Source organism: Gekko japonicus, unplaced genomic scaffold, assembly GCF_001447785.1.
Source record: "Gekko japonicus isolate JY-2015 unplaced genomic scaffold, Gekko_japonicus_V1.1 scaffold217, whole genome shotgun sequence".
Classification (NCBI taxonomy): Eukaryota; Metazoa; Chordata; class Lepidosauria; order Squamata; family Gekkonidae; genus Gekko; species Gekko japonicus.
The window spans coordinates 888183-905155 of NW_015164188.1; the positions used below are offsets into that span (position 1 = coordinate 888183).

The window sequence follows — 16973 nt, forward strand, 5'->3', positions numbered from 1 at the left end:
TGTGCTGTTTTTCTTTTAAATAACTAATTTTGTATTTTCTAATGTAATTTTAGGTTTACAAAGAACAGGTGTTAGAACCGATGCTGAACGGGACCGAAAAAACACCAGCATTAATTTCAGATTACAAAGAATATCATACTGATACTACTGTGAAATTTGTTGTGAAAATGACAGAAGAAAAGCTTGCTCAGGCAGAGGCTGCTGGACTTCACAAAGTCTTTAAGCTTCAAACAAGTCTAACTTGTAATTCTATGGTAACTTTTCTATATGTTTGACTACCAGACTAAGAACACGACTGTTTTCTGTGTCACTTAGGTAACAGTTCTGGGCAGCACGAGAGTAAATATGTGTACCTTTCAGGGTGAAATTTTATTGGGGAACTCTGGTGAGGGATAAAAAATGTTAGTCATTAATTTTGTATAATCCAGAGACTGCCTCTTCAAGTACCCTAGGATAAAAACTTCTTGCCTCTGGGTTTGTCTGCATATTCAAGAGTTGAATCAGACTAAAGTAAACTGAGAATTCCAAACTCCTGGCAAAATCAGGGACTCTCAATTTCCTCTTTTATTTCTGAACGTGTGGCAGAATTATATGCAGAGTTTTATCTCAAGATGGTTTGGAGAACTACAGGAAGAGTATAAAGAAGCATTAGGAATGCAGAAGCCCAGGAGAGAGCTTGAAAATGGTGGCAGTGAAACACTCTGAGATGTACAGTTTTAATTTATCTTAGAAGTTGCTGTAATTTGCCTTCATTTCTCAGTTCCTTGATTTATTGTCTACCTGTGGTAGGAATGCTGTTTTTATGACCAGCCTTGAGCTATGAAATTTAAATGCATAAATAAAAATTGGACTCCAGCAAATAACTGGTGAAGCACTGTGTTTCAGATGCTTCAGATATCATACTGCAGTCCACCCCCCTCCTTTTTGATAGTAGTTGTGGAGCTTGACTTGGCGGCTTGCAGTTGAACATGCATAAACTCTCATTCCTCGTGAGAAATAATTCATTGAATTGTATTGTGTTTTATATTTTTCTTGGGTTGCTGAAAAATGGATTCAGGGATCAGTCTGGGGTTTGTGCTTGAAACACAGAAGGTTGTCCTGAATATGCAAACTAACTTTTATTCTGAACTTCATCTTCAAGGAGTAGATTGCATTACATTGCATTTTGCATCTTCTTGAAGACTAGTGTAGGGATTAAGCTTGTGTTTGAGTATGAAATGTAAAATTGTGAACTGAGCACATAATGCTATATTTCAGTATGTTACTTCATTATTCAGCGGAGTTATTATGTTACAAATACATATATGAGTGAATTGAGTATTAAATAGAGATACAAACTTTGGTTAATTAGAACATTTCAACTTGGTAGAAAATGTGACTTGATCAAAATTTGAAAATAGTTAAAATACTACTCCGAAAAGGTCTATAATTTCCACTTCAAATTGAGAACATTTTAAAAGGTTTGCAGTTTTGTTTTCATGTTATTTTGCCTATGTGGCTTATACAGATAGTCATACTTCTTGCTGGAATTATTTTAATTCAGTATGTTATATTTGTACAGGTGCTATTTGATCATATGGGATGTCTGAAGAAGTATGAAACAGTGCAAGACATTCTGAAGGAATTCTTCGACTTACGATTAAATTATTATGGCTTGCGCAAGGAATGGCTTGTAGGAATGTTGGGGGCAGAATCTACTAAGTTGAACAATCAAGCTCGTTTTATTTTAGAGAAAATACAGGGGAAAATTTCCATAGGTGAGAAAAAATAACATACCTTTAAATAGAGATCTATAGATTTAAGTGCAGGCAAGTGTAAATAAAAACATATTTTCCATCCTTTTTTATTTCACATAGAGAATAAATCAAAGAGAGATTTGATTCAGTTGTTAGTCCAGAGGGGCTATGAATCTGATCCCGTGAAGGCCTGGAAGGAAGCACAAGAAAAGGTAACACATGCAGGAAATTTGAAAGATTTTTGAAGTGAGGGGTTTAAACATAAAGAGAAAGATTAGCTAGTAATCTGGACTAACAATATTGTTGCAGAATTTGCTTCCAACTAAGAGTTTACAGTTGTATCCTAACAGTGCAATCTTAAAGAGTGCAAGCCTCATTGAGCATAGAAGGGTGTAACTCAGTTTAGGACTTCATTGTAAGTTACAGTTCAAATATAAGCAAATAACGCATAATACAGCTGCAAGCTGCAGACTGAGTATGCTCTTAGGTATACATATATTGTGATATTTAATATCTCCTGGCATTTGCACTCACACACATGTATTTGTTTTGGAAATTCTGATGGATTTTAGTTGCAAACAAGTTTGGGACCTCACTATCAGAAAAGCAGGGCATTAGATACAGTAAAAATATTTAATACTGTGGATGAAGGGAGTTTAGATGTTTGTTTTTTGCCTTTGTCTCATATTTAGAACATAAGAAGAGTCCTGCTGGATCAGATCAGTGGTCCATCTAGTCCTGTATCCTGTCCAGCATCCTGTTTTACACAGTGGCAAACCAGTTCCTCTGGAGAGCCCACAGCAGGGCATAGAGGCCAGGACCTCCCCCTGATGTTGCCTCCTGGTTCTGGGATTAAGAGGTTTAATCACTGACAGCCCTATTCTCCATGAATTTAATGGAGAAAAATTTCCATTTAATGGGGAAAATTCTATTCACTTCCATGGGCATGTTTGGAATTGAACTAGTGCCAGGAAAGAGTAACTTCAGGTTGCTATGAAGTTCTGTTTCTTTAAAAATATGCAAATTGACAATAATGTTTGAATAAGAAGAGCCCTGCTGAATCAGACCAATGGTCCCTCTAACTTAGCATCCACTGAGAGCCAGTTTGGTGTAGTGGTTAGGAGTACAGACTCCTGTTTGGAAGAACCGGGTTTGATTCCCCACTCTTCCACATGCAGCTGCTGGTGTGACCGTGGGTCAGCCATAAGTTCTTTCAGAGCTGTTCTCTCAAGGGGAGTTCTTGAGAGAGCTCTCTCAGCTCCACCTACCTCACAGGGTGTCTGTTGTGGGGAGTGGAAGGGAAAGGGATTGTAAGCTGCTCTGAGACTCCTTTAGGTAGTGAAGGGTGAGGTATAAATTTTTTTAAATTTTATTTATTTAGGTATTTTTACCCCGCCCTCCCCGCATCCAATGTCATCTTCTTTATCCTGTTTCAACAGTGGCCAGGCAGTTGTTCTGGAGAGCCAGTAAACAGAACATAGAGGCTGAGGCCTTTCCCTGTTGTTACCTCCTAGCACTGGTATTCAGAGGTTTGCTGCCTCTGATTATGGAGATTCCCTTAACTCACCGGGAATAGTGGCTATTGATAGATCTCTTCTCTATGAATCTGTCAATGGAGGAGGAATACTGGCTTTTGAGAAAATGCTTTTACTTGGTTACAAAGAGGGTCAGTTTGCAAATGATGCCAAGGGAAATGGTCCCCTAGATTCCCAGACTGCGCTTGTGCTTTTAGGTTCAGTGGAATTGTAGAATTTATGGAGATTTTTTTTCTCTCTTCCTCCTCCGGCTCCTGTTATGGTCTTGGGCTAGAAGAGTTAACATTTGTGATAGATTAGGTCTTGCAAACTGATAGGAAGCTTATTTCCTTTTTTTTCTTTCAAGTTTCCTTCATCCAGTCCTTTCTCGAGGCTTGTCAGTGCTTTCAAATCTATCCCTGCACAAATCGGTTGATCTGAGCTTCCTTGCCCATGAAGAAACACACAGCTTGCATTCCTTGCCCCCGGAGAGGAAGCAATCATGTAATTATGCACAGTGGCCCATAATTCATACTGTTAGGTGATAGTGCTGAGGAATTCAGCATTATGATTGCATCCATGGCCATCTGGTTGCCAGGGGACTACTGTTGTCCCAGGTGTGGAAAGTGAGTATTGCACCTAAGGAATCTCTTGGGGGATCAAGCCCATCTGGAGTTTCTGTTATCATTTTGGAAGCGAATGGAGAAGCATGTCCAGCATTCAGTCTTCTTTTTGGAGGTCGTGAGACCTTTTGAATGCCCCAAAGAGTCCTGGCCATTGGGAAAAAGCCTTATCCGGAATCAAAAGAGCCTACCCTACCAAGAGTATGGAAAGATCTGAGTGGGAAAATCACATCTGACCAAGAGGGCAGAAGATGCAGTCCTCAGCTTTGAATACCTTTCACCCTCCTCGCAAACATCTAAAGTTCCATTCAATCCTGAGGAAGGGGAGCCCTAAAAGAAGGATTTGGAGCAAAAGAATTGGGACAAACTTGGGTTTTACTGCCAGAATTCTTTCTAGAATTTTTCTATGCATTCTTGAACCAGCAGATAAACAGTCTTTCACCCTCCTCGCAAACATCTAAAGTTCCATTCAATCCTGAGGAAGGGGAGCCCTAAAAGAAGGATTTGGAGCAAAAGAATTGGGACAAACTTGGGTTTTACTGCCAGAATTCTTTCTAGAATTTTTCTATGCATTCTTGAACCAGCAGATAAACAGTTATATCACTAGTTATATCATGCAGCTTTTCTTCAAGATCTTTCATGCTGCTTTTCAGTGCCTTTCAGGATGAAATGGGCTAAGGTTTAAAATACAGGACTAGGGTGCAAAAAAAAGACACTTCCGTGGTCATGTGGCCGGCAAGCCTAGATGCCAAGGTGCACGGAACGCTGTTACCTTCCCACCGAAGTGGACCGATTTATCGACTTGCAATTTCTTGCTTTTGAACTGCTAGGTTTGCTACATGAAGGAGCTGGGACCAGAGACGGGAGCTCTCTCTGTCTTGCAGCACTCGGGTCTCGAACTGCCGAACTACTGACCTTCCGGTCTGCAGTTCAGCGTCTTAACCACTTGAGCCACCGCAGCCCCTAGAGTTCTCCCTTATCCAAACCCAAATAGCCAATACCCAAGGAAAGCCTTCCTCTGGTGGCTCGTGCCTAAACAATTGGTGACAGGCACCCCCCCTGAGAGATCCATATTGTGTTGTAACTTTGATGGAAGAGTCCACCTGTTTGGATGGGGAACCTGTCTTCAGGATTGCTCAATGTCAGAGACTTGGTCTAACTCCAGAGCAAGAAAATTTATCAGCTAACTGAAACTGAGAGCAGATGAGGTTGCTGTATTCTGAGTCACACTGTTGTTTTATCAAGGTCAGGATTGTCTGCTGTGACTGCCAGTGGTTCTCCAGGGTCTCAGCTAGAGATGTTTCACATAACCTACAACCTGATCCTTTTAACTGGCAGGGATCAAACCTGGGACTTCCTGCATGCAAAGCAGATGCTCTCGCAGTGAGCCAGAGCCCCTGAACTATAACTGTGTATCTTGAGATTCTGACATCAGTTTGCTACATGAAGAGTTGATTATAGTGCAGGGGCGCCGTTTCTGTTCTGTTCACGATGTCCTTTAGGGCTTTATGCCTGGCAGTGATTCAGATCCAGTCTGTTCGTCATGGAGAAGTTTTCCCGTTTGGTGTGGCTTGCAAGCTGACCCTCCCTATGACCAAGAGGAGGCACCTCCTCAAAAGTCAAAGTTTGCCCCACTGCAATACTATGGGATATGTGAATTAACAGGTTCCTCCTCCTTAATACGAAGAATTGCACATATTTTAATATGGCTAAAATAAAAAAGTGTGTCACTTGTGGGGATTTTCATCCATGGTGGTATTATGGAAAACTCCAAAAATGAATCGCCGTTGCATGTATAGAGCAGCTGATAACGGAGACAGAACTCATGAGTTTGCCAGAAGCTGAATCTGTACATTGGTAATCGTCTAACATACAAGTTATTGATAATGTTATGTTATGTATTTGAAATATGTAACGTGTAGCGTTATAACTGATTTCTTTTTGTTGTAGTCTTCAGAACAGGAAGAAATGCAGAATATAAATGATGACAGTTCCTCCTCTTCAGGATCTACCTCAGGCCCAGATTTCAACTATATTTTAAACATGTCTCTGTGGTGTCTCACTAAGGAGAAAGTAGAAGAGATAATCAAACAGCGAGACGCAAAAGTGAGTACTTTTCAGAGTTCTACGTTGGTATTAAGTCATCTGTGTTAGATGAGGCTGCTTCACATCATGAACAATACTACAAGATGTTGCAATGTAATTGGTAGAGTTTATTTTTTTTTACTGGCTTTTCAGAATTTGTACTCTGTAACCTAGGCTAGCCTGATACCATCAGATCCCAGAAGCTAAGCAGGGTCAGCCCTGGTTAGTATTTGGATGGGAGAGACTACCCAAGAATACCAGGGTCACTACACAGAAGCAGACAATGGCAAAACAGCTTTTGAACGTCTCTTGCTTTGAAAACCCTATGGGGTCGCCATTAGTTGGTTGTGACCTGACCCCCCCCCCCCAAAAAAAAGAAAGATCAAATCTGTGTATAAGAACAGTAAATTGCATAGGTGCTCACATGGTTTGCCATTTTTGCAATGGATTCCCTACAGTTTTTGGTAATATTAGATTGTGTTTGTGATATTAATTATTATGTTCTTGCTGGAGTCACATGTTTCCTTTTGCTTTTAGGGAAGGGAACTCAATGACCTCAAGAGGAAGTCACCTTCAGACCTTTGGAAAGAGGACCTAGCAGCTTTTGTAGAAGAGCTTGATGTATGCTGTCATCTCAATATTTGTATAATATAGTATTCAGAATTAATGCCTTAACAGAGGCGGGGTAGTTTGAAGGGACTGTTCATTTTCATCTCAGGAAACTGTCTTGAAAATGGAATCTGACGCTTTGTCTGTCTTCATTGCTAAGCGTTACCTTGTTACCATAAATGAAAGGCCAGATTGTGCTGAAAGTTGCACAATGTGGTATTTTTTCTTGAGTTAAAAAGTTCTCCGTTTCACTGGCTACTAAGCTTTGGCATGCACTCAGAAACCAGCTATACAACATGTGGTTTACAGTGCTGCTTTCCCTCTTCTTAAAAGAACTTGGCGAGGTCATTTTAGGACATAGGGGATGCAAAGACTGAAAGATGCATCCTCCAACACAGAAGTTATGCCACATGTAACAAGGCACAGTCTGATGGGATCATGCAACCTGAACACAGCTCAGTATTTACCCTTCTTATTCAGCTGGGTGACAAAATTCCAGTGTGTTCTGAATGGAAAGCTTTTTCAAACAGTAGTAAATTCTACAGGTATTCTCAGAAGAGAGAGAATGTGGCAACACACATACTGTTTCAGATACTGAAAGCTTCAAGCTTAAAGTGACATTGCCACTTCAGTTGAGGTAGACAGTCACAGGACTGTTACTATTTTTAAAACAGGACTTAATCACGGTTAATGGGGCTGTTGAAGTAATAGCAGTTGAAATTGTATTTTAAATAGTGTATGGCTCCCCTTCAAATACACATGATACTTCCCAAAAGTATGAATCCCAAAAGCTCTCAGTAAAATCAGTATGAATTCTGTATGCAATGGGTGTGGGATCCAAGCAACCACACAACTTAGTATTCTGAAATGTGGTATAGCAAGCTACTTTTGAATCTGAGGGGACCTATTCAAGTTGAAAGAGGCTGGTTTTTAAAACCCACAGTCATATATCCCATTGGGTTTTCAGGCATGTCTAAAATGGCTATTTTTGGATCCCAGACTGTGAGATTTTGCCCTGGCTGCTTTTCTGGTATAAAAAACCAGGGGGCATGTGCAGAATAATGCGTATTTTATACTAAAGGAGGAAAAACAAAATGAGGGCTTGATAAGGATTGTGCATGCTCCAGGGAGCATGAAATGTTTAAAAACAGCGGAGAGTCAAATCAGGGGTGGAAAATGGTCACTAAAATCAGTAAAAGTTTTTTCATCCTGGTCAGTAATTTGTCAGTTTTTTTAAAAAATGGTCAGTAAAGTCAGGTTTTTTTTAATTTTTGTGAATGCAGGTTGTGTTTTTTTGTTTTAATTACTGCATTTTGGGGAAAACATGATGACTTTCCAGTGAGAAGACAGATTATTTTTAGTTCAGTTGTGAAGTACTTTAAGGACTTTGTTCCTAAGAGTAAAAGTGATTTGGTGAAATCTTCCACAGCGTATAGAAACATAATTAACCTCTTAAAACATGAGACAATAAAAGCAGATGTGATTTTTTTTTTTGCACGAGTGCCTGCTTATTTACAAAGTTCACCGGAGTGTTACAGAAAGAAGAGCCTTTGGTGCGTGTGATGCACAGTGAAGTAAAAACACTCACAAGAACCATAATGAATTGTGTTTGTAAGAGTTCAGCACCATTGTCTCTTGAAGCCTTCATTGATGAGCACTAAATACCTGTGAGAGAAGTAATCAGTGAAAGTAGCATCTGTGACGAACTGAAAAAACTTTCTTAAAAGGAACAGCTACTCTATTTAATGGGAGCAAAAAAACATTTCATAGCAGCCTGCAAACACCTTTTACTTCAGTCATCCTTGGACAAGCCTATCTTCAGATATCTTCAATGTCTAGCTCCAGCACAGACGGTCAAGGAAGGAACCCACAAGGATATAATGAAAGTAGCAGCAGCACTCCCGATGGATATTGCACTGGACATGATTGCGGATGAATGGAAACTACTTAAGACTTGAAAATGAAACTGCCAGTGAAACTTGCCACATAGATACATACTGGAATCAGTTCTTTGAAAAGAGACACCCATCTGGAGATCCAAAATACCCACTGGTTACCAAGGTGGTGAAAGCAGCATTATCATTATTGCATGGTAGTACAGACATAGAAAGAGGGTTTTCAAGAACTGGACGCATTTTGACCAATGAAAAATACTGACCTTCCACAGCCTGCAGTTCAGCGTCTTAAGAAAGAAGGGGAAAAGGCAGAGGAGTTAGAAAGGTTTAAGAAGATAGTGAAAAGGATAGTATACAAGAGAAGGAAGAAAAACTGAAAAAGCTGAGACAACAGAACGAGAAGAGGATGACTTCTTGAACTTTGCTAAATGATGCAACCAAATACGTAAGAAAAAGGATATGGTGGGATTCAACACAATACAGCACAGCTCATGCTAGAAGGAGTGAAGAAAGCAATGGAAGAAGAGGGCAAGAAAAAAAATGCTTGCAGATGCAGTGCGGAAAACTGTTGAGAAGCGAAAGAGTTTGTTAATATCTTCTTTTTTCATCAAAAAACCAAAGATAAAGTAAAAGCAAAGACAAGTCTTACGTTACTGTAATTATGTTTTATTGTCATAATGATTACTTTATGTGTGGTTTTTAATATGTTTTGCTGTTTTATTATTTTTAAAAGGGAACCTTTTTTGCCTTAAATTTTGTATAATAATGAAAACATTGTCCTATCTTCATTTTAAAACATTTAATACAAAAGTGTGCAGTCCTTTTATCTGGATCACATCTGACTGTGGCTCTGGCTATGGCGATGGTGGAGGCCAGATAATAATCATTTGTAATGAAGTCCTAGTTTTACTTTTAAAACACTAGCTTATCAGTAGGCTGACATTAAATTGTTCAGTAATTTATCAGTATTTGGTCAGTTTTTTTGGAATTTTGGTCAGTAAATTCAGTATTTTTAACCCTCTGACTAGTTTCTACCCCGTCAAATGATAAAAAGGCAGAAATTAGGAAACCCTCAAGACTTTGTTAATCAAGAGTTTCACAGGGTGAGGTGACTTGCCTCACAGATGCTAAATTAATCAGATATCTGCCTTTGTGCAGAATTACCCGATTGTGGTAAAGACTGTTACAGTGTGCCGTCATAAGCAGAGTTATACCTTTCTAAGTCCATTGAAGTTAGTGGTTGGATCCAGCCACTCAAGTGTGCACAATTCTCCACCCTGCTTCTTCTTCCATTTCATATGGCTTTTGTGTATTCAGATCCCATAAATTTCAACATAGCCCTTTTTGATAGCCAAAGAGAACCACACCTTCCTGTTTCACCAGCAAATAAACCTGGTTGGATCAACCCAGAAGGCCCTATTCTGTTAATGAATGCACTGTTAGTTGCTTAAGTAAAGATGCCACCCATGGAGAGTAGAAAACTTGGTTTCTAAACAAAACACATTAGGAATAGTAGTTATTGACTTTCTGTGATAAATATCTTAGTTCAAATTATTAACATCTTAATGTGCTCCCACACATTAAAATATTTATAGAATGTCTGTATTCAATAGAAGAAGCTGATATTTTATGTTCATCTTCCATTATTATTAGAAAGTAGAAGCCCAGGAAAGAGAAGATGTCCTGGCTGGGATGGCTGGTAAACCCGTAAAAGGCAAAGTGGGTAAACCGAAGATTAAGAAACTTCACTTAGAAGAGACCATGCCCTCTCCTTTTGGTAGGAGAATAGTCCCACAGATTACATCTGCTATGAAGGCTGATGCCAGTAAGAAACTGCTCAAAAAAAAGAAGGTAAGTCTGTTCATGCCTTATTTGCCAGTTTAGCAGACTTTACGATGTTATGGATCAGGGTGGGCAAGACAGTTGCTGATCATTAGCACTGCAGATCATTTTGCTCTGTTCACCATGCTGATTTTCTGTCCATAAAACTGAAGTGTGTCTCTCAAAGTACAACCTTCCATCTTCCCCGTTCCACCTGCCTTTTTGTTTGTCAGAGCACTAACAGTTTTGCTGATTAGCTGTTGTAGATTTTCCGGGTTGTATGGCTGTGGTCCTGGCATTGTAGGACCTGACGTTTCTCCAGTAGCTGTGACCGGCATCATCAGAGGTATAACACAGAGAGATGGAGTACTCCACCTTTCTGTGTTATACCTCTGAGGATGCTGGTCACAGCTACTGGAGAAACGTCAGGTCCTACAATGCCAGGACCACGGCCATACAACCCGGAGAGTCTACAACAGCTAATGAACTCTGGCCGTGAAAGCCTTCGACAACATAGTTTTGCAGATGCTGGAAGTTTTTTGGGCACTCGGGCCAAAAAGGTGACATACCTTTGTTCTAGACTGTAATGGTTTATTCAGAAAGAGTTCTGGTCGCTAATACAGTTGGGATCCACTTGCTCAAAATGGGGCTAATGCAAAGGCACAAACTAATTTTAAAAAGGTCTGATAGATTCCTTTATTTGGAGCGCAAAGTTCTGCATATTAGGTAAAGAATACTTCTTTAGCTGAAATAATGGCTAAAGAGGACCTGTTTGGGGCAATGGAAGCCAAATATTTCACAACCAATAGAGGCAGACATTTTAAAACCTGCATTCCGGATTTTTCTTAGGTGCTTTGTTTTGGGTACATTTTATTTGATATTGGTAGGAAAAGCACAATATTTTTGTACTTTAAACCTGACCTCATTAGTCATTGACTGTAGTAGTTATTCAAAGCTGCCCTTTTCCCCTGGAATGAGATATAGTGATACTTAGGGAAAAGGGCTTTATAAATATTGTGGTGGACGTTTCGTATATGTTCTCTCAGTAATACCTTAGAATATCCCCTGTAACATGTCTCAGTATTACTCTATATTGCAGATGTGTGGTTGAGGCTGAAAGATAGTATTGGCAGTTTCTTCATTTTGTAGATGTTACTTTGGTGTTCCACTTTTTTTTTTAGGGTGATCTTGATAATTCAGCAATAAAACTGGAATTCGATGAAGAATTGAGTGGCACACCAGTAGAAGGTGCTGGTGAAGATTTGCTTAATACCTCTGCCCCGGTGACTAAAATACCCAAGCCCAAAAGAGAGAAAAAAGAGCCTGGTAAGCAAACAGAGTGTGGCTTTGAGTGTCACCCAGCAGAATCCACAGTTATGAGAAGAGGGGAACTTGTGTGTGGCAACATGGAACAGGTTTTGCGTTCGCATGTGCCCCCCATGAATTCCCCTTCAGCCATTATAAAAGAGCACCATCAGCTATATATGTGAAATCACTGCACATTCAACATGCAGTCTTGTCTGAAGCGTATTCTAAATTTTTTGCAGCCTTACTGGGGATATGTATGGTCAGTCCAGGATTTCTTCTTACCGTCAAGGCTGTAAGGCTTGGGGTGGAATCTAGACCTCTCCTGCCATCATTGCTGCTGAACATCTGTAGATTCAGGCTACTGCTCTGTATAATGGCAGAGTTTGATTTCTCTGGGGGGATTCTGGTTTCTGTGTGTGTGTGTGCACGGGCGCGCTCAGGAGTGTGCATCTTTATGTATTGGTGTTACTCTGAATTTCTGAATGTCTTGTTCCAGCCACAGTACGTTGGGGGGGGGGGGATGGCTACATAGAAGGACAGCTTTGCTCCTGTATCTATTCAAGGAACATTATCAACATTTTATGGTTGTATGTGTTAAAATGGCAGTGTAGTCCTGATGTAGCTGTGGTGGCTCGGAGGTTAAGATGCTGAGCTGTAGACCCGGAAGGTCTGTAGTTCGGCTGTTCGAGACCCTAGTGCAGCGTGACGGAGTGAGCTCCCGTCTCTGGCCCCAGCTCCTGCAAACCTAGCAGTTTGAAAGCAAGAAATTGCAAGTAGATAAATAGGTACTGTTTTGGTGGGAAGGTAACAGTGTTCCGTGCCCCTTGGTGTTTAGTCATGCTGGCCACATGACCACGGAAACGTCTTCAGACAGCGCTGGCTCTTTGGCTTGGAAACGGAGATGAGCACTGCCCCTTAGAGTCAGATTCGACTACCTTTCGAGCAAGGGAAACCTTTACCTTTAGCCCCGAATACAAAATATTTAGACACAGATACCAGCTTCAAAGAGTATGTCATATGAAACAACAAAGCTCCTACAACAAAGCTGTTTCATTCGCCCTTTGAACTTCAGACAATTCTTGTATCACCTTTTTAAATACAATTTGTACATTGTGGTAAATGAGGAAGTGTTTTGGACCACGTCTGCTTTAATAAATTACAGAAGAAGAAGGCTCAATAGCAAGAATTGTTTACATGATACAGCATATTTTGTACATACTGAGAATTTGTCATCTTCTAGGTACTAGAGTGAGAAGAGTGCCATCTTCTGGGAAGTCTAGTGCAAAAAAAGTGAAGAAACGAAACCCATGGTCAGATGATGAATCTAAGTCTGAAAGTGACTTAGAGGAAAATGAGCCTGTGATCATTCCAAGAGATTCTTTACTTAGAAGAGCTGCAGGTAATTCTGGATTCTTTGGAGAAAAATATTTGCAGTCACTTTTAGGTTAAAGCAGATAGGATTGTTACAAAACTTTTCAGGACACAGTTCTTGACAGAGTGAAACAAAATGTTCATATTAAATGAAGTGACAGTCTTTGTTTATGAAGTATTTCTTGTACATCAGAACCATGATTTCTTGCTGATTTTATATACTGTGTATTTCAGCTTTTTCTCTTTGTTGCCATTTTGCAAAGAATAATACCATGTCTTGCAAAAGAAGCGAATGGCAACAAGTATCTAATAAACTCAGTTATATTAGTGATGTAGCCTATATAAGGCAAAATCTTATGCTGAAATAATGGGGGTACTCTGAGTCCTGCAAACTTCAAATTGGCTTGTGCTAGAGCTGATTGGCAGCCCAGACAGTTTCCTCCATGCAGTGTGGCCAGTAGCTGAAGTTCTCCATTGGTTGGATCACCTAGTTAGAATGTCAGGAAGCAGAAGCAAAGTAATGGAGGAGGCAGTACAGAGATCAAATGAATAAGAAAACACGATTCTTTCCCCCCTGGAAGAAGCACCAGGGGCTGAAGTGGTGATGATGAAGCCAGCTGCACAGCCATACAGTTCCTTGAGCCCACCTACCCCTTATACCTCTTTGCAACTTCATGTAGCGGCCATTGCTGAGAGTGGTGGCATGATTTAATCAAAAGAAATCTGTTTGTGTATGTGCATTTGCCAGGAATTGTTTGCATAAGCTTTCTTAAAACTAGATTGCAGTGCAGTTTGTCTTTGTCGCTTGTAGAACATCACCATCTGTTCCAGCTAGCTAGGTAGGAAGGCCAACTTTTGCTTTATGAAGAAATAAATGTTTCTTTTTAGCCTTCGCCACTCCAGGATTGTTGTTTTTGTAACAAGTATTCATAGTATAAAGCACAGTACAAAGTATTTAGACACAGATGCCAGCTTCAAAGAGTATGCCATATAAAACAATAAAGCCGGGGGCGGGGCGACGACCTGAATGGGGTCGGCTGCATAGAGATTGAGCTCCTCGCCAACTCCCCTGATTCAATTAAAACCGAACACAGAGCACCGCAAAAATACAGCAAGGAATGGGCAAACTATCTGGACATAAACAGAAAGCAACTTCAGCATCAGCAAAAGTGCTAAAATCCTTTTTAAAAGGAGGAAACTCAGAAAAACTCGCGCCACGCAGAACACCGCGAGAGAACAACATGGCCGCCGCAACTCTACAGTCGGACTCACAAACTTCACAAACCTCGGAGCTGCTTACAACAGCTGATTTCCACGCTACTTTAACTTCTTTTAAGACAGAAATTATGGGGCTATTCCAGGAACTAATTAAACCGGTCACTGACCAACTGGAAGCCGCGAAATCGGCAATACAGGAACTTTCTACTGCGACAGAGACGGCACTCGAGGTCGGACAGGCGAACCAGGAGAGCATTCAAAGCTTGGAAGCGCACGAGAAATGGGCGAAGGATAAAATCTTAACGCTCGAAAATCGGGTTCGAGAGCGAAACCTTAAACTTAGAGGTCTAGAGGAAAAACAGGAAGGTAACACTGAGCTGGCGATTTTTCTCTCAACGTGGCTTGCATCTATCATGCAGCTGGAGGAGGGGATTGCTCCCCTCATTATAAAAGCCTATAGGCTAGGTTCATCGTTCGTTCCCAAGACAAGACTACCAAGGGACATAATAATAGAATTTGCTGATACTCGTACAAAAAGAAAGATTTTAGAAGTCTCACGTACATCAGGTGGTCTCAAATTTAAAGACACAGTGATTCAAGTTTTCCCGGACCTTTCCCCTGAGACTCTACAGGCGCGAAGAAAGCTGAAACCGATTGTAGCTCAGCTAATGGAAGCAGGAGTGAGATACAAATGGATGCCTACAGGTTCATTGCAGATACGACATCACAACAAGACATGGACTGTCGACAATCTGGAAAGTGGAGGAGAAGTCCTCAAATCTCTTAGATTGCAGGTCCCGATGGAATGCGAGAAGACGACGAACAAGAGAAAGCTGGAATTCCCATCACCTGTTAAAGGAAGCAAGATTCCTGTGCGTTTTGCACCAGGAAGCATCCAAATTTAAGATAAGAGGTCATGATATTGTGTTCTGTGTTTTGTCTAGATAACTTTGGAATTTTTTTCCATTTATGACAATCCTTTGGAATCGGGGGAGGAGGGTTAACGAGGCTGCTTCGATCTCTTTGCTCCGGGTGGGGAGGAGGGGAGTCCTTTTGGAAGAGCCCAAGGCTCCGTTTGTAAGGGAGGGGAAGGTTTTTTCTTCCCTTATGAACCCGAAGGGCTATTTTGAAGCACGGTGTGTTTTGTTCGTTGCAATGTTATTTATACTGTTCACTAGCACTGTTTTGCTTAATATTCTTCAAACTGAGGGGTGGAGGAAGGAAACCGTGGACGGGGGGGGTGTTGCTGGAAAACGGGGAAGGGGGGGGAGAGGCATTTTGTTTAAGATTCCTGCTTTTAATTGCTGTGTTATGGGGAAAGGGAGGGAGTTGGGTGGGAGGGAAAGGGGAAATAAAATAGGTTATATTTGCACTAAGTTCCCATTGTATGTTCCAGTCCTATTGGATGCTATTTGCTACGGGCTCTGGCCCATGATTATATTTATCTACAGTATACAAATAAGTCCCTCTAGATTATTGGACCCAGTGGAAGTGGTGATAGCTTTTATTGGGCCCCACTGTTATGACAGCTTTAGCATTGCGCTGACTTTCTGTTTTAAAAATGGCTGACACATTAAAAATCCTCTCTTTAAATTGTAACGGGGTAAACAACGTCATAAAAGCCAGAAGAATTCATAACTACTTGAAAAATCTTAAAACTGATGTGGCAATCCTTTTAGAAAGTCACTTAAAAAATGACACTAATCTGCTTCTAAAATCTGCCTGGTTCCCACATAGATATTCAGCTACTGGTTCCTCCAAGGCGAGAGGAGTTATCATTTTAATCTCCAAATACAATAAGTTTTTGGTGACAGATATACTTCAAGATCCTAATGGAAGATTCCTATTTGTTAAGGGCACTTTGAATAATCAGAAGGTAACCCTTGTGGCCATTTATGCCCCCAATTCGGGCCAACTCGGCTTTGCAAAGGAGGTATTTGAATCCCTTCAAACCTTTCGAGAAGGTTTGCTAATTATTGGAGCTGACCTCAATTATGTTCTAGACAATACAATGGACAGGAAACAATCCAACACCATCCCTACAGTTAAAAGACCAACTCAATCTAACTATACAGGGTTAAATAACCTCTTACATAAATACAATCTCAGAGACACCTGGAGACATTTCCATCCTAAAGAAAAAGATTACACTTTTTTTTCAAATAAAAATCAATCTTATTCAAGAATTGATTATATATTAGTATCAATTGACACTCTTAAATATTTCGCAACATCGGAAATCGAACCAAAATGTTGGTCGGATCATGCTGCAATCAGTTGTAAACTTAAATTCCATAATGAAACAGACAGAAGCTTTTCCTGGAAGTTTGACAAATTTTTATTAAAAAACCCTGAAGTGATCAAGCAAATAGAGTTAGACACTGAAGAATTTTTTAAATTCAATAAAATCGAAGATACCCCCATAGAAATTGTTTGGGACGCTTATAAAGCGGTCTTGAGGGGCAAAATTATCTCTATTATGGCAGCGCTGAAACTGTGGTTTGCCACTCTGAATGAATTTGGGGGATTTTGTGGGTCAGGCATTCCGTCTGTTCCCCCCTGCCCCCCGTGCAGTCATCCAATTAGCTATTCTGTTTTCACAGTCAACCATAGCTTACTGTAATAGCTGACCCCAAAATAGGATTTGTCTGCAAATTTGGATTCCAAACGTTACTTTGATCCCAGTTTGGAATCCTGATCTGCAGGAGAAGCAGGCACCTGGAAAGGAGAGGGGTGAGGGCAGTGGCAAAGGAAGCGCCTGAGCCTGAGAATCTTTTAGGCTTATTCAGGTAT

At 40.5% G+C, this 16973-nt stretch overlaps 1 protein-coding gene across 1 annotated transcript in view; it reads left to right on the top strand.

Moving 5' to 3' along the window:
* Window positions 1-16973, top strand: part of TOP2B (topoisomerase (DNA) II beta) — a 68332-nt gene that overhangs the window by 46675 nt on the left and 4684 nt on the right. The window contains exons 24-32 of the mRNA XM_015408236.1: window positions 54-254; window positions 1562-1757; window positions 1857-1948; window positions 5824-5979; window positions 6496-6579; window positions 10116-10313; window positions 11465-11609; window positions 12832-12990; window positions 14154-15052. Coding sequence (XP_015263722.1) covers window positions 54-254; window positions 1562-1757; window positions 1857-1948; window positions 5824-5979; window positions 6496-6579; window positions 10116-10313; window positions 11465-11609; window positions 12832-12990; window positions 14154-15052 — 2130 coding nt within the window. The remainder of the gene's footprint in view (window positions 1-53; window positions 255-1561; window positions 1758-1856; window positions 1949-5823; window positions 5980-6495; window positions 6580-10115; window positions 10314-11464; window positions 11610-12831; window positions 12991-14153; window positions 15053-16973) is intronic.